At 38.2% G+C, this 26615-nt stretch overlaps 1 protein-coding gene across 33 annotated transcripts in view; it reads left to right on the plus strand.

The window, feature by feature from the left end:
* Window positions 1–23725, plus strand: part of TSGA10 (testis specific 10) — a 140568-nt gene extending 116843 nt beyond the window's left edge. For 25 of the 33 annotated variants that reach the window (XM_021087209.2, XM_085018610.1, XM_085018604.1 and 22 more), the window contains 5 exons: window positions 6159–6368; window positions 13497–13699; window positions 15286–15390; window positions 15829–15978; window positions 21778–23725. In XM_021087209.2, the coding sequence (XP_020942868.1) occupies window positions 6159–6368; window positions 13497–13699; window positions 15286–15390; window positions 15829–15978; window positions 21778–21802 (693 nt within the window). In that variant the 3' untranslated portion in view covers window positions 21803–23725. The remainder of the gene's footprint in view (window positions 1–6158; window positions 6369–13496; window positions 13700–15285; window positions 15391–15828; window positions 15979–21777) is intronic. The other 8 variants (XM_085018624.1, XM_085018625.1, XM_021087201.2 and 5 more) reach the window with 1 other exon arrangement.
* The last annotated feature ends 2890 nt before the right edge of the window (window positions 23726–26615 follow it).

Raw genomic sequence — 26615 nt, forward strand, 5'->3', positions numbered from 1 at the left:
TATTTCATTCCTTTTTTTTTTTTTTTTTGTCTTTTGTCTTTTTAAGGCTGCACCCGTGGCATATGGAAGTTCCCAGGCTAGGGGTTGAATTGGAGCTACAGCTGCCAGCCTACACCACAGTTGCAACAATGCAGGATCCAAGCTGCGTCTGTGACCTACATCACAGCTCACGGCAACACCAGATCCTTAACCCACTGAGTAAGGCCAGGGAATAAACCTGCAACCTCATGGTTCCTAGTCAGATTCTTTTCCGCTGCGCCACAACGGGAACTCCCTACTTCATTCTTTTTTATGGCTGAGTAATATTCCATTGGATGTAAAAGTTTTTTGTTTGTTTGTTTTTTAAGGAAAAGTGGGGAAATGGACCCAGCAGGCATGTCACACTGTTAACAGCAGAGACAGCATTGTACTGCCTTTGTTTCTGAAAACAGCCAATTAAGGACGGTGCCAATGTGGGTAGAGTGAGGGGCTCAGCCCCAACTGTCATTTGACAATGATTTTTGTTCTATTTTATTAATTTCAGCCTCATTTCCTTAATTTTGCCAGGTTCCAGAATTCTCATCCAAAATCCACTTTAAGGAATTGTAACTCATTGAATAGTCTATTCGAGGGCTAATTTACTTATTTATTTATATTATTTTTAAAATTTTATTTATTTATTTTTCCACTGTACAGCACAGGGGCCAAGATACACTTACATGTATACATTTTTTTTCCACCCTTCGTTCTGTTACAATATAAGTATCTAGACATAGTTCTCAATGCTACTCAGCAGGATCTCATTGTAAATCCATTCCAAGTTGTATCTGATAACCCCAAGCTCCTGATCCCTCCCACTCCCTCCCTCTCCCCCGGGCAGCCACAAGTCTTCTCCAGGTCTATGATTTTCTTTTCTGTGGAAATGTTCATTTATGCTGTATATTAGATTCCAGTTATAAGTGAAATTATATGGTATTTGTCTTTCTCTTTCTGACTTATTTCACTCAGTATGAGAGTCTCTAGTTCCACCATGTTGCTGTAAATGGTATTATGTCATTCTTTTTTATGGCTGAGTAGTATTCCATTGTGTATATATACCACCTCTTCCGAATCCAATCATCTGTCGATGGACATTTAGGTTGTTTCCATGTCTTGGCTATTGTGAATAGGGCTGCAATGAACATGTGGGTGCATGTGTCTCTTTTAAGTAGAGTTTTGTCCGGATAGATGCCCAAGAGTGGGATTGCGGGGTCATATGGAAGTTCTATGTATAGATTTCTAAGGTATCTCCAAACTGTTCTCCATAGTGGCTGTACCGGTTTACATTCCCACCAGCAGTGCAGGAGTGTTCCCTTTTCTCCACAGCCCCTGCAGCACTTGTTATTTGTGAACTTATTAATGATGGCCATTCTGACTGGTGTGAGGTGGTACCTCATGGTAGTTTTGATTTGCATTTCTCTTATAATCAGCGATGTTGAGCATTTTTTCGTGTGTTTGTTGGCCATCTGTATATCTTCCTTGGAGAACAATTTATTCAGGTCTTTTGCCCATTTTTCCATTGGGTGGTTGGCTTTTTTGCTGTTGAGTTGTATAAGTTCAAGGGCTAATTTAGTTCTCCTACTAACGTGTGACCCTTCTGGGGTTTCTACTGAATGACTTGTATAGTCAATGAGGTGTCAAAGTTTCTCCACTCTGGTTGGTGAGATCTTGAATCATCCCCCTGTATGAGATGTGGGAATTGTTTAGCTCACAATTTTTTTGGTAATTGTTCCTTTCTTCGACATTGTTCTTTGCCTATCCCCATGGAGTTTGACCCGTGCATATACAGATTTCTGGAACTCCTACTTGCATTCTCCCTTTTCTCTGGTGCTCTGCTCCGCAAATTCTAGCCACTTTGTCTTCCCTAAACTCTGACCTTTGTCTTTTGAACTCAGTGAGATCATTGGAGTATGTTTTGGTTCCTTTTCCCTGTAATATTCCTGAATTTACCTCTAAACAATTGGCTGTGGCAACCATGGGGTTCACCTGGTTTGTTTTCCTTCCCTCAGAGATCATAGCTCAGTGCTAAGTCTTATCCATTTCCTGTATTTTGTCTGTTTTTCCAGTAGTTTGTGGAAACAGGGTAATTCAGAAACTGTTACTCCCTCTTGTCTGGATAATAGCTACTTTAAAGCCCTTGTCTGCTGATACCATGATCTTTGTCATTTTTGCGTCTATTTCTATCAGCCGTTTTTTTTTTCCTGTTTGTGGGTCACTTTTCCTATATCTTTACATGTCTGGTATTTTTTATTAACTCAGTGCTGGACATTGTGATTTTTAATTTGTCAAATGATAGATTTGTTGTCTTTCTTTAGAGAGTGTTGGATTTGTTCTGGCAGGCTGTTAAATTACTTGCAGATCAACTAATACTTTCAAGATTATTTTTAAGCTTAGATATGGCAGGTCTAAAGTAGCCTTTCTCAAGACTAGTTTAGTCCTACCGCTAAGGTTCTCTATTAAATGCCAAGCCTAGAGTGCTCAGTAATGACTTTCCACCTTTTTTTTTATTTGTGCACCTGTAGCATATGGAAATTCCAGAGCCAGGGATCAAACTGTGCCACAGCAGCAACCCGAGATGCTGCAGTGACAATGCCAGATCCTTAAGGCACTTAACCACAGGGGTGCTCCAGGACTTTTCATTTTGACAGGATCAACACTTTGATCTTTCTTTCTTTCTTTTTTTTTTTTTTTTCTATCTTTTTGGTATTTCTTTGGGCCGCTTCCACGGCATATGGAGGTTCCCAGGCTAGGGGTCAAATCGGAGCTGTAGTCACTGGCCTACGCCAGAGCCACAGCAACGCAGGATCCGAGCCATGTCTGCAACCTACACCACAGCTCATGGCAACGCCGGATCGTTAACCCACTGAGCAAGGGCAGGGACCAAACCCGCAACCTCATGGTTCCTAGTCGGATTCGTTAACCACTGCACCACGACGGGAAGTCCTTTTTTTTTTTTTTTTTTGTCTTTTTAGGACTGCATTCATGACATATGGAGGTTCCCAGGCTAGGGTTCCAATTGGAGCTGTAGCCGAAGGCCTATGCCAGAACCACAGCAACTTGGGATCCGAGCCATGTCTTCAACCTATACCACAGTTCACGGCAACACTGAATCCATAAATGGTTGAGTGAGGCCAGGGATCAAACCTCATGGATGCTAGTCGGGTTCACTAACTGCTGAGCCACAACAGGAACTCCAACAGGATCAACACTTTGTATCCATCCATATGTTTACAAAATTCTTCATTTATCACCCCACAGCATATGGAGTTCCCGCCAGGGATCAGATCCAAGCTGAAGTCTTGGCCTAAGCCAAAGCTGTGGCAACACCAGATCTTTAAACCACTGTGCCAAGCTGGGGATCAAACATGCATCCCAGCACTCCCAAGATGCTTGGATCCTGTTGTGCTACAGTGGGAGCTCCTGCTTCTTTTTTTTGGTCCTGAATAATTAAAAATCATCTGCTTTAATCACTGTAAATAACTCTTGCTCAAAGGACCTTAAAAAATAATTGGCATGCTTGTTTCATTATCAGTGTTGTTTGTTTTTGTCCTTGCTTTGCTGTCCTTGATCCTAGACTCTTGTTATCAAATCCAACAGGGTTGAGTTTAGGTGATATTAAGGGTGATGGTGATCAGGGTCGAGAGTTTGGGATACAACGTGCTCATGATACAATCAGAAAAATCCAGCTCTTCCCAGAACTTTAGCAAAATATATTCAGCGGAACATATTTTACTGAAATTTGGGATTTCCTAAGAATACATTTTTCACTTTTTCTAAAAGGAAAATATTTTTCTCATTTTTCATAATGAACTTTAAAAGCATATTGAAGACATTTAATATACGTTCACATGTCTGAGTAAATGCATTTATATATTAACACTTGTTCAAATGTAAGGAAAAGAGATCTGCTACTCCAGCTAGCTCAAGAAAATGGGAGTTATTTTTGGGGCCACACCCATGGCATGTGGAGGATCCCAAGATAGGGGTCGAATTGGAGCTGTAGCCGCTGGCCTACACCACAGCCATAGCAATGCTAGGTCCTAGCCATGTCTGCAGCTTACACCACAGCTCCAATCAACGCCAGATCCTTAACCCACTGAGCAAGGCCAGGGATCAAACCCACAACCTCATGGATACTAGTTGGGTTTGTTTCAGCTGCACCACAATGGGAACTCCTATATGTTTTTTTGTTTTGTTTTGTTTTGTTTTTAGGACCACACCCAAGGCATATGGAAGTTCCCAGGCTAGGGGTCCAATCAGAGCTACAGCTGACGTCCTATGTCACGGCCGCAAGAACTTGGGATCCAAGCCACATCTAGGACCTACACCACAGTTCATGACAATGCCAAATCCCCAACCCACTGAGCAAGGCCCAGGATCAAATCCTCATGGATACTAGTCGGATTCATTTACACTGCACCACAACAGGAATTCCTAATGATTTCATTGATGGGCTAGTCTCTCATAGTCTGGAAGTTTCATGAGAGCAGAGACCTAGATGTGCATCTAGGCATGTTGAACAGAATATACTCGATGAGGATGGAATGCATGGATGAATGGGTGGGCAGACTGGTGGATAGAGAAATGGAAGGTTGTTTGGCGAATAATGAGAAATGGAGTAAGGAAGGGACAGAGAAAGGAGTGATGTTTGGCTAAATAACTTATTCCAAGAGCAATTTTTTATGCCTTGTACCTGTAAAAACACTTGTAAAAGCAGGAAAAAAATTATTTGCTGCTCAATTCTCTTAGCCTCACATAACAGCAAATACTTTTTTGTAGGTGGCAGTGCACTTACATAAGTCCCTTTAAAAAAAAAAAAAAGAAAAAGGGTGGTGGTGGAATTATCTTGAATGTTTTAAAGCATTTATATAACTTGAATCTCATATTATAGTTTTTAAAACATGCTCTGTTTTCCATAATGTGGATGTATTTTTTTTTTTTTTTGTCTTTTGTCTTTTTTTAGGGCTGCATCCATGGCACATGGAGGCTCCCAGGCCAGGGGTCTAATTGGAGTTACAGCTGCCAGTCCACACCATAGCCACAGCAATGACAGATCTGAGCCGCATCTGCGACCCACACCACAGCTTGTGGCAACGCTGAATCCTTAACCCACTGAGCGAGGCCAGGGATAGAACCTGCAACCTCCTGGTTCCTAGTCAGATTCATTTCTGCTATGCCATGACAGGAACTCCTGTATTCTTGATTTGTACTTGCCCAGAGTCTTTTTCCCTCCAGAGATATTAGTAAGTGCTAGAGATATCAGTCTTCATTTTATGATGTTATGATCAATATCAAAATGCCATTCAAAAATTGAAAATTGGTCTTATTAATGAAACAGTGCCTAATGTTTTGTCTTCAACAACAATAATATTTATATTATGGAATAATTGAAACCATAGCAAATATAGACAGAACTATAGGCCAAAGGTGTATATCTCACCAGGCTTTGGGGCTGAAACTTTCGAGTGTGAAGAGTTGTTTTCTAAGTACATGAAAAGAATGTGGCTCAGCTGGTTATGAATCCAGTGTTGTCACCACGGCAGCTCAGGTCACTGTTTTGGCAGGGGTTCAGTCCCTGGCCTAGGAAATTCCACATGCCATGGGTGTGGACACAAAAGAAAAAAAAAAAAAAAAAAAGAATGACCAGTTGACCACTTTACTCAGGGATTTTATATATAGAAATTTGAAGTTCAAATTTATTTTTCTCAGAATGCTTTTGTTTTTATGTTTGTCTTTTTAGGGCCACACCTGTGGCATATATGGAAGTTCCCAGGCTAGGGGTGGAATCAGAGCTACAGCTCCTGGCCTACTCCACAGCTACAGCCACAGCAGATCCAAGCTGTGCTGCAACCTACACCGCAGCGCACAACAACTCGGATCCTTAACCACAGTTAACCCTGAGTGTGGCCAGGGATCGAACCCACGTCCTTGTGGATACTAGTTGGATTCATTACTGTTGAGCCATAATGGAAACTCCCCCCAGAATGTTTTGTACTATTATCACCTATATCATCTAAAGTTTCTTGTACTCTAAAGGTACTATCATTAATAGATTTGCCCCAGTTTGTTTTCCATGTTGTAGGGTTTTTTTTAAGTGTAAAATACATATACACTTACATTTAATAATTTTGTCCTGGCAGCACTTAAATGCAGAACGGTCTTACAAGTCCCAGATTGCTACTTTACATAAGTCTGTTGTAAAGATGGAAGAGGAGCTTCAGAAGGTTCAGTTTGAAAAAGTGTCTGCCCTTGCAGATTTGTCTTCCACGAGAGAACTTTGTATTAAACTTGACTCAAGCAAAGAGCTTCTTAATCGGCAGCTGGTTGCTAAAGATCAAGAAATAGAAATGGTATGTAATACATTTTAAATGGTTCTTTGAATATTACTATTACTATAAAAGTTCCACAATTTTAGAACAAAGTGAACAAACTCTTTTTATAAAATATTACCTCAAGTCATGTCTTTCAACTTTAGATTTTAAAGTCCAAGAAATTAATTTACTGTCTTCCAAACAATTCAAGACCGTAACAGAAACTTTTCTTTTGAATATATAAAGAAATATATTTAGTTTTAACCAAAAGACTTATAAAACACACTGACATATCAATAAGCAAAGAACCATGAGGTTGAGGTTTAACCAGCTTAGATTACATCCTTAATTATATTCTCCTAAGCTAAATTTACTAATTGGTTGAGTTTTTTTAAAATTGAATGATGTAAGTGATGATGAATGATGTTACCTACCATGTGCCTAACACTGTGCTTGCCCCTGGGAATGGAGGATTTCAAGGATACAGTCCCTTGCCCTCAGGGCCTGCCGGTATTGACAAGCAAATATTATGGGATGAGTGTTATAAGAAGTGCTCAGGGCTTTAGAGAGGGGATTCCTATTTGGCCTGTGGGTGTCGCAGAGGAGTTCCCAGGGGCTTCCTACTGAACTCAAAAGCAATAAGGCATCAAGCAGTGAGGCCCTGCTGTAGAGCACAGGGAACTATAGCCAATCACTTGTGATGGAACATGATGGAAGATAATATAAGAAAAAGAATTTTTTTTCTATAACTGGGTCATTTTGCTGCACAGCAGAAATTGACAGAACATTGTAGATCAACTATAATAAAATTTTTTTTTCGAAAAAAGGGATGAGGCATCCATCTAGAGGAATAAAATGATGTAGGCAGTGGTTTGAGGGTGTAAATAAACTCTTGAGCGCATAGTAAGTAATTTACAGTGGCCAGTGCAGCATGCATAAGTGGCTGATAGGCATCTGGAGAGATAGATGGAAACTGAATGCTAAAGGGCTATGTATTCAAGTTGCATGGTATAATTGAATTATCAAAACATTTTGTTTATATTTACATTTCTGTTGTTACCAAAGCTGGTCGAACTTCTTATTTTGTTAGTATGCTATTTTTTAGGAGGATTTGATGCATTTTAGAATCATGTGTCTGACTGGTTTCTCTAAGAATCCAGTGTTAACATTTTATTCATGAAGCAGCGTATGCCAGAATTCTGATTCTTCCTTAAATTACTGTGTCAGCATGAACTTTTCAATGAGGAAAGTACCCCAATGAGTATAAACTCACTGTAAAAGTTCAAATAATATGTCCTTATTTTTTTCTTTAAAAACATATTTTACTTGGGGTTTTCAAATTGGAAAAGTAACGTGTTTTGTGACACCTGAAACACTATAAAGGTGAAATATAAAATATTATGCCAAAGCTTATAAAATAGTAATTCACTATAACCAAGAAGATGTAATCTAGTAATCTTCTTTAAGCTTTAAAATTATTACCCTTAGTAGAGCTATGTATAAAGTTGATGATGATTTATATTACTTTCTTTAATATTTTAAGGATGTTTACTACAGTTTTTGTAGCTTACTATTCTTTAAGTATTTCTTTCATTATGTTAAAATACATATAACATAACCTTTACCTTCTTAACCATTTTTAAATGTACAGTTCAGTGTTATTAAATATATTCACATTGTTTTGTAGCCACCACTACCATCCGTATCTATACCTCTTTTCATCATGTAAATAATGGCTATAAAAATCTATACCTCTTAAACAGTAACTCCCCATTCTCCCCTCCCTGCAACCCCTGGCAACCACCATTGTATTTTCTGTCTTTATGATTTTGACTCCTCTCAGTACCTCACAAAAGTAGCATCATGTGTATTTGTCTTTTGGAGACTGATTTTACTTAGCACAATATCCTTAAGGTTTCTGTATGTTGTAGTATATTGCAGAATTTCTTTCCTTTTTAAGGCTGAATAATATTCCTTGGTATGAATATGCCACATTTTGCTTATCCATTCATCAGTTAATAGACACTTGGGTTGCTTCCATGTTTTAGCTATTGTAAGTAATGCTGCTATAAACATAAGTATATAAATATCTCTTTAAGATCTTTCTTCATTTCCTTTGGGTCTACACCCAGAAGTTGGATTTCTGGATCATATGGTAATTTTATTTTTAATTTTTTGAGGAATCTCCTTATTGTTTTCTAAAGCAGCTATACCACTTTACATTCCCACTGACAGTGCCCAAGTGGGGGGCAGAGAGATATATAAATAAAAAGAAAGAGGAGTTCTCATCATGGCTCAGTGGTAATGAACCTGACTAGTATCTATGAGGATGTGGGTTCAATCCTTGGCCTTGCTCAGTGGGTTAAGGATCTGGCATTGCCATGAGCTATGGTGTAGGTTGAAGATGTGACTTGGATTCTGCATTGCTGTGGCTGTGGCCTAGGCCAGCAGCTGCAGCTCCGATTCAACCCATAGCCTGGGAACCTCCATATGCCATGGGTGTGGTCTTAAAAAAAAAAAAAATTCCCATCTTGGCACCAGAAACAAATCTGACTAGGAACTATGAGGTTTTGGGTTCGATCCCTGGCCTCACTCAGTGGTTTAAGGATCCCTTGTTGCCATGAGCTGTAGTGTAGGTTACAGATGCGGCTCTGGTGTAGGTCACAGATGTGGCTCAGATCCAGCGTTGCTGTTGCTGTGGTGTAGTCTGGCAGCTGTAACTCCAATTCAACCCCTAGCCTAGGGACCTCCACATGCCTTGGGTGCGGCCCTAAAAAAAAAAAAAAGAAAAGAAAAAGAGGAAAGACCCATCCCACATTCAAGGATCAGAAAACTTAGCATTGTTAAAATGGCAACACTACCTCAAATTGGTCAACAAATTCGGTCAATGCCTATCAGAATCCCATCTGTCTTCTTCATAGAAATTGACAAAATGATATAAAATTAACATGGACGTGCAAGCAACCCAGCATAGGAAAAACATAAGAAAAACAATCTTGAAAAAGAGAAATAACATCGGGGGACTAATGTTTTCCAGTTTCAAAACTTGCTACAAAACTACAGTAATCAAGACAATATAATATTAGCATAAGCAAAGACATATAGGTCAATGGAATGGAACTGAGAGTTTAGAAATAAACTCATATTTGTGGTCAAGTAATTTTTTTAAAAAAGTGATGCCAGAGTTTCTGCTGTGGCACATTGGGTTCAGAATCCAAGTGCAGTGGCTTAGGTCACTGCAGAGATGTGGCTTTGATCACCAGCCCCGTGCACTGGGTTAAAGGACCCAGCATTGCCACAGCTGTGGGTAGGTTGTAACTGTGGCTCAGATTCACTCCCTGTCCTGGGAACTTCCATATGCCATGGGTGTGGCCATAAAAAAAAAAGAAATGATGCCAGTACAGTTTAATGGGGGAAAGAATATTCTTTTCAACAAATGTTACTGAGGAGTTCCTGTTGTGGCAAAGTGGAAACAAATCCAACTAGGAACCATGAGGTTGCAGGTTTGATCCCTGGCCTTGCTCAGTGGGTTAAGGATCCCTTGTTGCCGTGACCTGTGGCGTAGGTTGCAGACGAGGTTTGGATCTGGTGTTGCTGTGGCTGTGGTGTAAGCCAGCGGCTACAGCTCCAATTTAACCTGGGAACCTCCATATGCTGCGGGTGCAGGCCTAAAAAGACAAAAGACAAACAAACAAAAAAAATGTTACTGACAACTGGACATCTAAAAGAATGAAGTTGGATTCCTATCACATACCATATGCAAAAATTAACTTCGAATGGATTGTAGGCTTATTTGTAAGGGCTAAAATTGTAAAACTCTGAAGAAGAAAACACATAAGTAAATCTTTGTGACCTTGGGTTAGGTAATGCTTTTTTAGAGTCACATCAAAAGCACAAGCAACAAGAGAAAAAGATTAGAGGGACTTCATCAAAATAAAAATTTTGTGCTACAAATGATATAATCAATAAAGTTAAAAAACAATGCACAGAATTTGGAAAAAATTTGCGAATCATTTATCTGATAAGAGATTTGTATGCAGAGTATATAAAGGACTCTTATAGCTTAATAATCCAACCCCCCAAATGGGCAGAGGATCTCAATAGACACTTCTCTGTGGACAATACATAAATGAGCAAAAAGCACTTAAAAAGATACTAAACATCAGTAACAATCAGAGAAATGCAAATTAGAACTATACCATTTCACAACCACTAGGATGGCTATAATTTTTTTTTTCTCATTTTTGGCCACCTCACGGCATATGAAATTCCTAGGCTAGGATTCAGATCCAAGCCACAGTTGCAACCTATGCCACAGCTGCAACAACATCAGATCTTACAGGACCCATTGTGCCTGGTGAGGGATCAAACCTGCATCCCAGCACTCCAGAGATTCATTTGATCCTGTCGTGCCACAGTGGGAGCTCCAGGAAGGCTATAATGTTAAAAAGACAATAACTAGTGTTGGCAAAGATATGGAAAACCTGGAACCCTCATACTTTCCTGCTGGGAATGTAAAATAGGCCACTTTGGAAGATGTCTTGACAGCTCCTCAAAATGTGAAAAATAGGATTACCATAAAGCCCAGAAATTTCACTCCTCTCAATCAGTGAGGAATTTTCAAAAACTTATACAAAATGTTCTTAGCAGCATTATTTGTAAGAATCAAAAAAGTGTAAATAACTCAAATATCCCTGCACCTATGCAAGGGAATTTTATTTGGCAGTAGAAGTAATGAAGTATTAACACCTGCTAAAGCATGGATGACTCTTGAAAACATTACATTAAGGGAAGGAAGCCAGTCACCTAAGACCTTACCTAAGACCACACACACACACACACACACACACTGTATGATTCCATTTATATGAAATGTTCAAAATAAAGCAGATCCTAGAGTCAGCAAGTCCATGAGGGATTGCCCAGGGCTAATGCTGGGTGGGGTGGGTGTGGGGGAGTCACTGCTAATGTTTACTGGGTCTCACCTGGGGATGATCAAAAAGCTGTAACAGTAGATTGTGGCAAAATCATACAACTCTGTTCATATGTTAAAAACCATTGAGTTGAACAATTTAAATGGGTGAGTTGTACAGTATGTATATTGGTATTATATTCCAATAAAGCTGTTACCAAAAAAGCGATGCTCTGATTGTATTCCTGCCAGCAGAGTATATGAGTTTGCCATTGCCCATTTAATGTTCATCAACACACATTAAGAAGTTTTCCAATTAGATAAATTACAACATTGTTTCAAATGAAAGAGATTTTGCTCCCAATGAATATTTCTTTTTCTTTTCTTTGTTTTAGGGCCTCACCTATGGCATGTGGAGGTTCCCAGGCTAGGGGTCAAATCTGAGCTGCAGCTGCTGCCCTACACCACAGCCACAGCAACACCTGAACCAAGCAGCAACTGTGACTTACGCTGCAGCTTGGGGCAATGCCAGATCCTTAACCCACTGAGCAAGGCCAAGGATCTTACCCCCATCCTTGTGGATACCAGCTGGGTTCTTAACCCGCTGGGCCACAACAGGAAGTCCCCAGTGAACATTTAACAGTGTCTGGGACATTTCTTATTTTCACAGGAAGGGTAGGGGGTGCTCTGGGCCTCTGGTAAGTAGAAGCCGTGGATGCTGTTGAACATCCTGTATGCTGAGGGCACCCCATCTCCACCAAATAATCATCCAGCCCCAAGGTCAGTAGTGTCAAGGTTAAGACACCCTGGACTAGAAATATCATCTTGCTTTAATTTGTATTTCTTTGATTATTAGTAAGAGTAAATTACTCTACATGTTTATTTTTATTTATTTATTTATTTATTTATTTATTTATTTTTGCCTTTTTTAGGGCCACTCCTGCGGCATATGGAGGTTCCCAGGCTAGGGGGCTAATCAGAGCTGTAGCTGCCGGCCTACACCACAGCCACAGCAACTCGAGATGTGAGCCACGTCTGCAACCTACATCACAGCTCATGACAACACCAGATCCTTAACCCACTGACAAACACCAGGGATCGAACCCACAACCTTATGGTTCCTAGTTGGATTCGTTAACCACTGCGCCATGACGGGAACTCCTCTGCATGTTTATTAATTAGCTATATTTGATACATTTTCTGTTCACATTCTTTGTTCCTAATTTTGTCAATTTGTTCACCTTCCTTATATTACTAAGACATTAGCTGTTTACTAAGTTTATTTTCATGTGGCTTTTTCCTTGTAAATTTTGTTTATAATGACTATAAATTTTATCTATGGTCAGACATCATTTTTGCCTTTTTTTTTTTTTTAGGGCCATACCTATGGCATATGGAAATTCCCAGGCTAGGGGTAGAATCAGAGCTATAGCTGCCAGCCTAGGCCATAGCCATGGCAGCTTGGGATTCAAGCCTCATCTGTGACTTAGGCCAGAGCTCGTGGCAATGCCAGATCCTTAAGCTACTGACCAAGGCCAGGGATCAAACCCGCATCCTTGTGGATATTAGTCAGGTTCATCATCTCTGAGCCACAACGGGCGCTCATTTTTGAACTGCAGCTAATCCAGAAAGTTCTTCCCCTACTCCTCTACTTCTTAGAGTTTTATCTTTTTGCATTTAACTTCTAAAGTGCATATGTAATTTATTCTGGTGCATATTATGAGATGAAGGAGTAATTTTTTTCTAAATAGTGATGTCTGGTTTTCTTCCTTTTGAAGAAACATGGCTTACAGAACATATTTTAGGCTCAAGATAACCTTCAAAAAGTCAAATTTTCCACAGGATCATGCAGGAATGTGCAATTATTAGTCCTTACCTTCTTTAACTATGGAATACAAAGACATTCCATCAGATTATTAAGTGTTTGTAACTCACCTGACTCAGGACAAAGCAGTAGTCACAGATACTATCATATCAGTCTTTCAGAGATATATTAAGAAATATCAAAGCTGGAAATGGAAATTGTTAGAAGCTTGGGATTAATAACTTCTTATTTAATGAATTTTCTGATGATATCAGAGTGTTGAAGAAAGTGATACTGGGCGTGTCTGTAAGAAGGAGGACACAATTTCTAATCAAGAAATTGAAAGTAGTTGTCAGTTTAGAACATTACAGAAATGTTATGAGTCTCTGACAATACACCTCTTAAATGAATGAATGGGAATAAGTATAGGTGTCTTCCTATTATTACACAGATGGAGAATGAGTTAGATGCTGCTCGTTCTGAAATAGAACTCCTCAGGAGTCAAATGACAAATGAGAGAATCTCCATGCAGAATCTAGAAGCTTTGCTGGTGGCCAATCGAGACAAAGAATATCAGTCTCAGATAGCACTTCAAGAAAAAGAATCTGAAATTCAGCTTCTTAAAGAACACCTTTGCTTGGCAGAAAACAAAATGTGAGTTGGTTAGCAATATGATCACATAAAGTCCTAGTTCTTAAGTTATTGATACTTGATAGGTTAGTCGTATTTTAAAGCGGGGATTTAGACAATTTAGTGCCACAATTTGCTACTCATTAAGCTGAGGACCCAAAATATTGTGATTTGTCTGGGATTTAGTGCTCATTTCTATTACATCTAAATTTCAGCTTGACTGTCTTTGTTGATTGTTTCCAACAGAGCTTTGGGTATGATAGAACATCTATTGATCTAGCATAATGCCTTTAGAAAATATAACCAGATTAGAAAAAATTAAGCCCTTCCGAAACCAGAAGAATTTTTCTATTTATGGACCTACCTGGTACTGCTGCCCAGTCTTTGTGTTTGTCACATAGTATTTTCCTGTGTACCTATAAGTTGTACAGGATACCTAAAAGAACTGCTGCATCCATAGAATTCTGAAGACTCCACCCAGAGCATTGGTTTTGGTTTTTAAGAATCCCTGTTGCTGTTAGCACCTTGTATTACAAGATTGGAGGGTTAAGTGGAAATGCCCGCCTGGATAGTGAATATTTTACTACTAAACTTGGTCACCTCTCACGAAACCTAATGAGGACCCCTCACCTCTCATCTCATCCCACTTACAATGATTTTTCATCCAGACTCAGCTCCACCCTCCCATCTGGGCAGGGGATATGGGAAAGGGCAAGAACCACGGTCTCAGGAATTAGCCACTCCTAGGAGGCCCTGCCTAAGCAAAGGCTGCAAAACCAGGGCCAGTTCCCTTCAGAAACAGTTTTGAGGTTGTGGCAGCTGTGATTGAGTCATTCTTTTCAGTCACTGCAGATGGGCTTTGGGGATACCTACAACCAGTTCTGCAGGATCATTTCCTCAAGCCTCAGGGAAGTGCACCAAAACTCCCATCTAAAGGGGTACGTTCTGTTTTAGACTGGCTGGTAAATCCTGTCACTTAGAACTGGCAAGCTTGGTACACTTTGTGTTCTTAGTCTCTGAAGTTCGGATTCCAGCAGTCTCTAATGCTGAAAGTCAGCAGAGGATAGAATGTTCTGTGCAAGCAGCATTCATCTTCTGATAGTGTGCCTTTCCACAGGTTTTAAAGGCATTGTTTAACTCTAAGGAAGATCCTGTTAAATTGAAGAGATTTTTTTGACAGTGGATACATCAAATTTCATTACAATTTGGTTAATTAAATATACATATACATACACAGCATGTTCATCATGGTGCTAATAAATTCCTGTATAATGTGTTCTGGAATATGCATATAATACCTTAAAGTGCACTTGTAAAATGAGCTGCAGTAAATAGATAACATTATCCCATTTAAACATAAGGGAAACTGAGACAGAGAAGGTTCAACAACTGAATAGGGCTGGGACAGTTTAGGCTTTTAGTAGGCTACTTTGCACATTTATTACATCTAAAACTGGCATATTTTAGATATACTAATATATGATCTATAAAAATCACAGTTTTGCTTGGATCCAGCTGAGAAACCGTTGCCAACATGTCTTCATATACTTTAAGAGTCATAGCGGTATTTTCCCTTTGATTAACTGTCACTCTTACATTCTGTTCCACAGGGCCATCCAGAGTAGAGACGTGGCCCAGTTCAGGAACGTTGTAACGCAGCTGGAAGCTGATTTAGACATTACCAAGAGACAGCTAGGGACGGAGAGGTTTGAAAGGTTAGTGTGTCTCTACACACTGTTCAGCCTGGAAAGCATTTTTTCTTAGATAACAAAAGATTTTGGTTATTTCATGATGATTAGATTTTAAAGTATAATTTGAAGTACAGCTTCAAATTACAGTATTACTAATGTCACAGATATAGAAAGTTCCTATTGTAGCTCAGTGGTAACAAGCCTGACTAGTATCCATGAAGATGTGGGTTTGATCCCTGTCCTCAGTCAGTGGGTTAAGGATCTGGCATTGCCATGACCTGTGGTGTAGGTCACAGACACGGCTCGGATCTGGCATTGCTGTGGCTGTGGTGTAGGCCTGCAGCTACAGCTCTGATTTGACCCCTAGCCTGGAAACCTCCATATGCCATAGGTGTGGCCCTAAAAAGCAAAAAAAGTAATGTCAGGGATGTAACGTTTAAAAGTCTTACTGTTTTGCCTTAGGGAGAGGGCTGTGCAAGAACTTCGCCGCCAGAATTACTCAAGTAATGCCTATCATTTGAGTTCCACAATAAAGCCAAACACAAAATGTCACTCACCAGAACGAGCTCACCATCGATCTCCTGACCGAGGCCTAGATCGATCATTAGAAGAGTAAGTGGTTTAAGGATCCATTCTTTGGGAGCCATATAGCAATAAAAACAATATTTGAGGAGTTAAGAAAACTCAGTCTATCACTAATAGTGCTATTTAAACATAGTTACATAATGACATATATTGACATAAAAATATTTCTGTAGTTTTGTATACATATGTTAGAAATGACTACTTTAACGTTTACATAAATTATATTTTGAAAATATTATTTTATTTCTACAACATACATTTTTTAATACTTTCATTAGCAAAATATTGGCTATCATAGCACCATAAAACACATATACTCTAGGGAGGTAATTGGCTAATTTTTCAGAGGAAAATATTTTAGATATATTCCTATAGGTCACAAATTTTATAAAAGTATCTTTATTTGGAAATAATTTCAAACTTACAAGAAATTAACAAAACTAAGCATAATTCAAGAACCTCTGTATACCTTCTACCCATGCTCACTATTATTAAGATTTCGCTCCATTTGCTTTTTACGTGTTGATGAGACAACCCACGTGCTGCCTTGCACACTCACTCTTGCCCATGGTCCTTCCTCTTTCTCCCCACCCAGACGTTCTCTAACAATATCCAGTACCTCCAGCTGGAACCATCCTCATGGGTTTCTTCCTTGCCTCCTTCCATTCTGTATGTGTATGTCCTTTCTTGTTCCTCGAGAACCCTGAGCCAACATGAACACGCTAACTCAATGATAGCAGCACACCTACTCATTTGCTTAGTCCCAGTACATTGAAAATACTTTCAGAGTTTCTTTACCTGTGTCACCACAATAAAGAGGCTGACTTAAATAAAAGTTCAGAATCTGTTTGTGGTTCTCCCTTCCTGTCCGCATAAACTACCTACCTTTCCCAAGTCTTGAGGGCATGTAGTCAAATACTGTGCTCATAAATTACTTGGATTAATTACTTTTTCCCCTTTCACCGTGGTTATGGTATACGTTTGAAATAACATTAAATTCATTTGTTTCAGTTTGCCTTCACTTCTCATTTTTTTTTTTATTCTATTGAGATGTTCTAATCAAGAAGAGATGTCTTTCCATTTGTTCGAACTTGCTCTGTGTTATTCAGGAATGGTTTGTAGTGTTTTTTATATAGGTTTTGAACAATTCTTGTTAAGTTGATTCCTAAATATTAATTTTATTTCTTCTTTTCTATTTTTATCTCTTGACTTGTATTCTCTAGTTAATTGCATTTGCTAGTATGGTCAGAATTATGATAAATAGTAGTAGCAAAAGTAGACATCCTTGGAGTTCCTTGGCCAAGCAGTTAAAGATGTGGCTTTGTCACTCTGTTACTCAGGTTATTGCTGGAGCGTGGGTTAAGTCCCTGGCCTGGGAACTTCTGCATGTGGTGTGGGTGCAGCCCCCCGCCCCCACAAAAAAAAGTAGCCATCCTTGTTTTAATTCTGACCTGTATTGGGAGTTCCTCTAGGATTTGCCCATTAAGTAAGATACTGACTTTAGGATTGAGGTTTCTATGTTTTATGACATTAAGAAAATACCATCCAATCCTATTTTTTTTGACATGCTGAGAGAGTGCATTTATACAAAACCACATCACAACATTAAAGGCCCACATAAATCAAGTTACAAGTTTTGTCACTAGACCACACCAGAGTAATTGTGAAAATTAAGTGTTTACAAAACATTAAAAAAAAAAAAGGAAAATAGTTATTCTGTAGGATATATCAGGTATGACTTCTTTAATCCTGGCCATCATTCAACTTCATCTTGACCTTTAACTCTTTAAGTGCTTGTCAGAAGGACTTGTCAGGAGATGCTTGGCCAAATATGACAGATGGCTTTAACTATGAAAAACAATCTTTTCCCCCTTTTGTAGATAAAGCAAGGCTTTGTCTCCCATTAGGCTTGTCCTTCTTCCAGCTTTTCCTTATATTTTCTTTTCTCAAACTCTACCTTCTCTTCAAGCCTGATCCTTAAGAGGTCTTTGGCTTGTCTGCCTGTCTTAAGTGTTGAACTATACTCTAAAGGTTCTTTCACGCTTTCTCTTTGGGGTTGCCATAACTGTACAGCTTTACATTCTCTCTTACATAAACTTGAATTTCAAACTTTAGCACCTCTCACTAATCAGCCATCTGAAGAAAGGATATTGAACTTATGCAAATCCTCTTGGACGACGAGTGTAGAAATCAAGTGGAACATACACATCAACTATAGGACCATAGCGACCAAATCCACGTCGCAAATCTTCAGACCTGGTATCCTCGGCCACATTCCTTATGAACAGAGACATGTCAGCTCCTGAGACATGACCACAGCGTAAGTCTCAGCAGGGACACTAACCGGCTCAGCAAACCGTCCTCAGCTCTCCAATCCTATTTTTTCAAGACTTTTTACTAGGAAAGAATGTTTTCGTCAAGGGCTTTTTTAGCCTCTATGAAGATATGTTTTTTCTCTCTGGAAATATTAATATGTGAATTACATGAATAGATCGTCACCTATTGAACCATCTTTGAATTTCTGGCATAGACCCTACTTGGTCATGGTGTATTTTCTTAGTGTTCACTAATATTTATTTTTGATTTGTGTATCAATATTCATAAGTGGTATTGGTTTGTAATTTTCTCTGTGCTATTATCAAGTTTAGATACCAATGTTATATTTGCTTCAAAAAAAAAGAGATTTGAGAGTTTTTGTTTACTATGCTTTAAAACAATTTAAATAGTTGGGAATTTTCAGATATATTAAGATTTGGGTGAATTTATCTGTGAAACCATGCAGCCTTGGTTCTTACTTGGTGGGGTGTACTTCCTTGATAACTTTTTAAATTTCTTCTTTGGAAATTAGTCTTAAACTTTCTATCTCTACTCTATTTACCTAAAAATTATCCAGGTTTACAGTTATCTAGGTTTTCAAATTTATTTGCACAGAAGTAATCAATGTAGCATCTTATTTTTTAATTTACTCTGTATCAATAGTTATATCCCATTGTCATTTCTTATTTGTAAATGTATGTTTCTCTCTTGTTTGTTGATTACCTTAGTGTATGGTTTGCTCACTTTGTTCATTGCTTCAAAGAACAAGAATTTTGATTTATTGATATATTTTGTATCTTATTAATTTCTGTTTTTGTATATATTATTTGTTTCCTTGTGTTATCTTTTCATTTACTTTATCAGTTTTTTTCCCATAGCTTTTTGAGTTAGAAATTTAATTCATTTACTGCCATTCTTTCATTTTTATTGATAGAGATATTCAGGGCTATGAATTTTTCTGTGATCAGTGCTTTAAATGCATCTAGCAGATTCTGATATGTAGTGTTCTGTGATAATTATTTTTCAGAAATTCTGCAATTTCTGTTTGTATTTTAACTTTTTTTTTTTTTTTTGCCATTTTTTGGGCTGCTCCCCGAGGCACATGGAGGTTCCCAGGTTAGGGGTGGAATCGGAGCTGTAGCTGCTGGCCTACACCACAGCCACAGCAACAGCAACACGGAATCCAAGCCGCGTCTGCGACCTACACCACAGCTCACTGCAATGAGGGATCCTCAACCCACTGAGCAAGGCCAGGGATCAAACCCACAACTGCATAGTTCCTAGTCAAATTTGTTAACCACTGAGCCACGACAGGAACTCCTGTTTGTATTTTAACTTTTAACCAAGAATTATTTGATAGAAAATCCTTTAGTTTCCAGTAAGAATTTTTTTGGTTTGTTTTGGTTTTATTTTTAATTCCCAGAGTTAATGCATTGTGATTATTGACTATTATTGATAATATTTCTATCTTATGGAAACTACTGATGTTTTCTTTGTAATTTACTGTGTGACCAATTTTTATGAATAGTTCACGTGCACTTGAAAAGATGTATTTTTTTCTTAGAGTATAGTGTAGCATATCTAAAAGATTTACCTTTCTATTCTATTTAGTTCTTTTAAAATACCATGTAATTTTTGTTCACTGGACTTTATTTTACTAAAAATGGTATCTTAAAATCTCCTATTATTAGTATGTTTTTTTCTTACATCTATAAATTTTGTTTTATATAAGTGGTTCGCTGTTTTATTTATTGCATAGATATTCTGAACTGTCACGTCTTCATTGTTAATGTGGCTTTTATGAAGTGTTATTTTCTGGTGCATTTAATTTTTTTGGAAGGAGAAAGGGTTGACATCTACTTTGTCTGGTATTAGAGTTAACAACCCCTGCACGCATGCGGTGTGTTCTGCTGCGCCTCGGGAACCGGTCCGGTGCGGAGAGTTCTTCGTCCTGGGAAACGGGGCGCGGCCTGAGAGCAGGGCCACCCCCTCGCCGGTCAAGCACTGCACGTTCGTCAGGAACCGTGTGCTAAACCGCTTGTAGAAGACCTGCTTCTGAGTCGGGATTTTGTGCGTAGCGAAGCAGCTACCTCTCTGCGATCTATTGAAATATTAAATGTGTCGGCCCTCGACACATTTTTTTTTTTTAAAGAAATAAGAAAATGAAAAAAAAAAAAAGTAGAGTTACAACTCCTGTGTCCTTATTGTCTCCACTTGCCTGCTAAATTTTGTCCATCTCTTTAACTTTTTTGAGTCACTGCATTTTAAGTATCTCTCTTGTACCTAGGATGGATTTGAGTTTTGCTTTATAAGCCATTTTGAAAAAATTTTTTAAAAGAAGTTCCTTCACATTATCAATATAGGTGTCAAATTTGACCTCAACCCTGTCATATTATCTTATGATAACTGTGTTTGCTATGTGATATTTACTCTATTTCTTTCTCAATTTGGTTATTCTTCTTTGCTTGTGAACATTTTTTTTTTTATATTCAGGAAGTTTTGTGTTTTGTTATAATGGTTACCCTTCTGTTAATACTTTAGTACTCTTAATGTTACCCCCTTTTAAAAAATTAAGCTTTTTCTATTAGTTTAAATGGCATCCTTTGACTGCCACCTATTATCTAGAAAACAGTCAATGTACTTAATTTACTGATTAAGTAAATTAACCACTGATCTGTTTCCTGTTCCTGTAGTGTTGCCTTTTCCAGTTGTTATATAAATGGAATCACCTAGAGTGTAGTCTGTAGTGGCTGACTTTCACTCAGCGTTATATGTTTGAGATTTACCCAGGTTGTATGTATCAGATTTACTGGATATTCCTTTCAACTACTAAGTAATATTCCATCGTATGGCTGTAACACACTTTCGTTTTGCTTTATTTTACCTTTTATTTTGAAATGATTACAGTCTCAGGGGTAGTTGGAAAAACAGTACAGATAGTCCCACATATCTTCCCCCAGCTTCCCTGATGGCAATATCTTACAAACCGGGACATTGACATTGATATAATTAACTAGTCTATAGGTCTTACTTAGTTTTCACTCGTTTTTACATGCACATATAACATCACAGTCAAGCTACTGAATTGTTCCATCAGCCCCAAGAAACTCCCTCTCTATCCTGTCCTCCTCTCTATCCCCAAGCAAACACCCATTTCTTCTCCATCTCTGTGATTCTGTAATTTTGAAAATGTTGATAAATGGAATCACACACGGGATGTAACTTTCTGAGGTTAGCTTTTCTTAGCACAATGCCTATGAGATCCATCCAAGTTGTATGTGTTAATGGTTCATTCCTTCTTATTATTGAATCCATGTTATTCCATGATATGAATGCATTATAGTGTGTGAAAATTAAGTGAAAAAATATGTGGTATCTGTTTTCCTCCCCAGAAGCTGGAGGGAAAATCCTAAGTATTGCCAAAATAATAGTGGCACTCATCTTTAGTACACTGTGAAATCATCGAATTAAAAATATTAATCTATGTAATTTTTTTTTTCTTCCTTATAGGAATCTTTGCTATCGAGATTTCTGACACGTGAAAAGATTCTTCACACCCTTGGGAGAGGTCAAAATTTCAAACTGATTTTTTTTTTTGCTATATGATTGCATTTATCTTTTGAATGCTTGACAGTGTGAAATGTATTTATTAACAATGTGCCTCTTAATCTCTGTTTTCCTGTGCCTTATCACGGTGATCTGAGATGACTTATAAAAACAGAAATCAAAAAATGCATATGGCTCTTTCTATTCATACAGTAATAGTGAGTGTAAAATCTGCTTACTTCACTATTGAACACTGTTTTGTTAACTATCTGGAGTAAATAAAGAAGCTTATAAAAAGAGGGGACAGTGTTTTTATAAAACTGATTTTTTTCTTTGTGATTTATTCTTTCATGGCTGGACAAGTTGTGCCAAAATAGACAGAGTTGACCAATTCTGGCCTGGGACCCCATATTCCATTTTGGAACCATAAGTTCCAGGCTGTAATCTGACTTTAGAGCAGTAGATAGTAGGTGTGTGTCAAGGTTTTTTTAATCCATAGTGTTGTACCACTAATTAACATACATTTTCAACAATTGTTTACCCCTACTATTTTAGAAAGGTAGGTGATGCTATAACTGTCAAGAATGTAAGATTTTTTAAAAAGATTTGTATTTTTAATGCGTTTTTCTTAAAATATTAAAATATTGCAGTCAACTCAATTGCTATTTAATTTGATTTTTTTGCCTGTGCAGCTATCTATAATGTAGAGTAACAAGTTCAGTAATGGTTCCTTACTTCCCCTAAAGGCTCCTAAATCTCTTACCTTTTCTGTCCATTGACTTTGCTTTAATGTTGATGTTACAGTCTGAACCCTACTGTATTTTACTGATATAAGCTCTTTGTACTCTGCGGGGAGCCGAGGAGATGCAGGCACTCCAGGAAGGGACCTTGCCTGATGACCAAAAAAAACAACAACCCCGAAGGCAGGTTCCTAACCAAGGAAGGGAGCTCACCTGAATGGTACAAGCCGAAGGTGGACTTCTGGTCAGGATAAAAGCCTGCCTGTACGATGAAAAACCGAGGCAGGCTGAGGCCTTCCTGTGCAGTGCAATCCGAGGGCAGGCCTCAGATTACATGGCTCTCTTGTAGATGTTGATGGGGAAGAATTGGGGCTCTCCCGGGAAAACAATTTCCATGTTTGCGCCGGAGAATATGGATTGTTTCTCGGGTGACCTAGTCTTTCCTGTTGTTTTACTTGTTATTCAGTTTTTCCTCAGTCTTTCCTGTTATTTGCTTATTATTCTTATTTTCCATTCTTATTTTCCTATGGTGATTTGTGATTTAACAAAATACAACAATAATATAATAAGAATTTCATCCTGAAGGACTTTCCCCCTATTCAAATCCAATTTAATTAAAAACATAGTGTTTATCTACTAACTAGTTATACAGTAAACTTAAGAGTTAGGATTTTAATGAGGTTCATAGAAGTTAGACATGTATTGTTCATGATCAAAAGAAACCTAGCTATGAGTTTTGTCCTTGATTTTAGAAGCTTTTAAGTGATAGCTAGTTAAGCTGATTTATATTTTCTCATACTGTCTTCCTGCCATAACGCTTTAAAGATAAGCACTAATCTAAAAACAAGATTTGTGAACATCAAATCCTTATGTCTGCGACCTCTTCACCTTGTAAAGATTGACTGGCCATGAGATGATTTGTACTGAGTCTCCTCCTTTCCACATGATGTATTGTACCTATTTGTCCTTGAATTGTACTCATTAAGTTTAGTTAAGTTAAAGATCTTAGAACATGATGTATAGCTGCTGTACCATGTGATTGGAGAACAAAATCTAAAAGTTAACCAATGTACTTTTAACACTGTGATGTAATCTGTAGTTAAAAACTGTCTATATAAACAATCATCTATGCCAATAAAATTTGAGCAGTCCAGCGCTCTGAAAGAGACAAAGAGGCTGTCTCCGTGTGCATTCGCTGACGCTGTCCATCCCTGACAGGGTGTGCATCCCTGGCCGCTGGAGCTGGACTCCGGCAGTACTCTTGCCATTTTAATAAAAAAAAAGTCCTGTCATTAATAGTATTCATATGATGGAGGCAGTTTCTCATTGTACATAGTCACTATTCATCATGACTACAGGGAACTAAGTGTCATTTGCCCTGTGCACTTAGCACATTGTATGCGGAGAGGGCAGAGTGTAGGGAGAGGAGCTACAAGAGAGTTGGGAATGAAGGACACACGAAAATATTTCCATACCTGGAGTTCGCACTGTAGCTCAGTGGTAACAAACCCGACTAGTAACCATGGGGTGCGGGTTTGATCCCTGGCCTTGCTCAGTGGATTGAGCATCCAGTATTGCCACAGCTCAGATCTCGCGTGGCTGTGGCTGTGGCATAGGCTGGCAGCTGCAGCTCCAATTCAACCCCTAGCCTGGGAATTTCCATATGCTATGGGTGCAGCCCTAAAAAGACAAAAAAAATAATTTCTATACCTGATTAAAAGTATGCTGTAGTTGACTTGTGCCATTAATTGCAGAATACTCAAAAGGAAAAGTATATGGTAAGTATAAAGAGCCAACATTATCCAAAGGTAGAGGCACCTTAACTGTATTCTTATAGTAAGAAAATATTATTTCTTATAGTAAGTAATACTTAAGAAATGTATTGTTTTACATGAGATTGTAATTGCTTGATGCAGATGTATAACAGCCTATTGATATGGTAAAGACACAATACAAAAAATGCTATAAAATACACAATATAAAAACTAGACCAAACATATTCGTTGTTTGATGACAAATCTCCTGAAAAAGAGCTCTCAGCTGTGAAATGTCATATTTAATATAAAACATCCACTTTTGCTGAAGTAAGGGTGTTTTAGAGGAGGATTGTTAACCCTCTGAGTTAAATATCATAGGCACTGGTTCTGGATAGGCCAGAACTGAATTCAGCAGCATTTCCTCTTTGCAGTCTCTGCCCTGGTTTCCCACCATGGAGTGTCACCAGCTACTATGTCAGATGCCAGACTCCTGAGTCCAGGTCACTCCCTTCCCTTCTCACTTCACATATTTAGTCAACTTAAATGTTACTTCCTACTACACAGTATTGCTGAAAAAAAATTAAAGACTGAAATAAGTGGAAAAACATCCCCCATTCACAGATTAGAAGACAACATTATTAAGATGAAATATTCCCCAAACCACCTTCAAATTAAATACAATCCTTATCAAAACCCCAATGGAGTTTATTTAATTTATTTATTACAGAAATGGAAAAGCCAATCCTATTCCAAATGAGACAGCTTGGGGGTGGGGGATGCACTGAAGGTTTGGGATGGAAATACTGCAAAATTTTGTTGTGATGATTGTTGTATTATATGTATTATATATGTATATATGTATTACACCTATAAATGTAATAAAATTCATTAAGTAAAAAAAAAAGAAAAAAAGAAAAGCCAATACTAAAATTCATATGGAATTGCAAGGGACCCAGAATAGCTCGATCTCTCTCTCTCTTTTTTTTTTTTGCCACAACCATGGTATGTGGAAGTTCTGGGGCCAGGGATCAAATCCATGCCACAGCAGTGACAATGCCAGATCCTCAACCTGCTGAGCCACCAGGGAACACCATTGAAACAGAAGAACAAAGTTATAGGATTCACATTTCCCAATTTCATGACTTACTGCAAAGTTGTAGTAATCAAAATAGTATAGTACTGGCATACAGATAGACATAGGATCAATGGAATAGAATTGAGAGTCCAGAAATCCATGCACATCTGTGGTCAATTGAGTTTTGACAAGGGTGTCAAGATCATTCAATGGGAAAAGAATAGTGTCTTCAACAAGTGCCACTAGGACAAATGGGTATCTCATGCAAAGGGATGAAGTTGGACCCTGGCACACACCACATCCAGAATAACTCAAAAGGGATCATAGATTTAAATGCTAAAGCTATAGAACTCTTTGAAAACGAAGAGGCAAATCTTCACGACCTTGTATTTCACAGTGGTTTCTTAAATATGACTTAAATGAAAAACAACAAAAATAGATAAATTGGACTTCATCACAATTAAAAAACTGTGTGCATCAAAGGACATTATCAAGAAAGAGAAAGGTAACCCCAGTAATTTGAGGACATATTTGCAAATCATAGATCTAATAAGGTTGTAATGCCCAGAATATATAATTTTTACAGCTCAACAACAAAATCCAGATATTCCTTTAGTCATACTTCCATCCTATCCATTCTCCACCCTGTAATTAGAGAAATATTTTTAAAGCTGGAACTTGATCACTTCTGTCTCCACACATGCATGCTGTGAGTACCAATTTTTATCATTAGACTAAAAGCCAAGGTCTTTAATGTCACCTTTACAGACCTCTCTGATTTGGTTCTTTTAAAAAATTTTTATCTCTTCAACTTCATACCTCACCCCTACCTTACAATTATATATTACAGTTATTCTGAAGTGCCTTCAATACTCAGAACAGTTTAAGCTCCTTTGTCTCTTGGCCTTTGCATATTTCCTCTGTGTGCATCACCCACGTTTCTCTCTCCTGTCAGCCTGGAAAATTCTTCTTTGTTTTAATATCGTGTCCTCAGCAACTAGCACAGGGCCTGGCATACCCTATATGCTTAATAATTGTTTATTTTTTAAAAATGATAGTCTTCGTATTTCTTGTCTAGTTTCTGTGTTCTCCTATTCATTATTAATTTCACTTAACCTGTGTTCTTTGCATTCTTTTTAAAAAATTACTCAATGAATTTTATTGCATTTATAGTTGTGCAACAATCATCACAACCCAATTTTATAGCATTTCCAACCCAAACCCCCAGCA

The sequence above is a fragment of the Sus scrofa genome, chromosome 3 (genome assembly GCF_054392235.1).
Source record: "Sus scrofa isolate SSC_HxYL_T2T_F1_AM1 chromosome 3, Sscrofa_HxYL_maternal_Yorkshire_Landrace_v2.0, whole genome shotgun sequence".
In the NCBI taxonomy this organism is placed as follows: Eukaryota; Metazoa; Chordata; class Mammalia; order Artiodactyla; family Suidae; genus Sus; species Sus scrofa.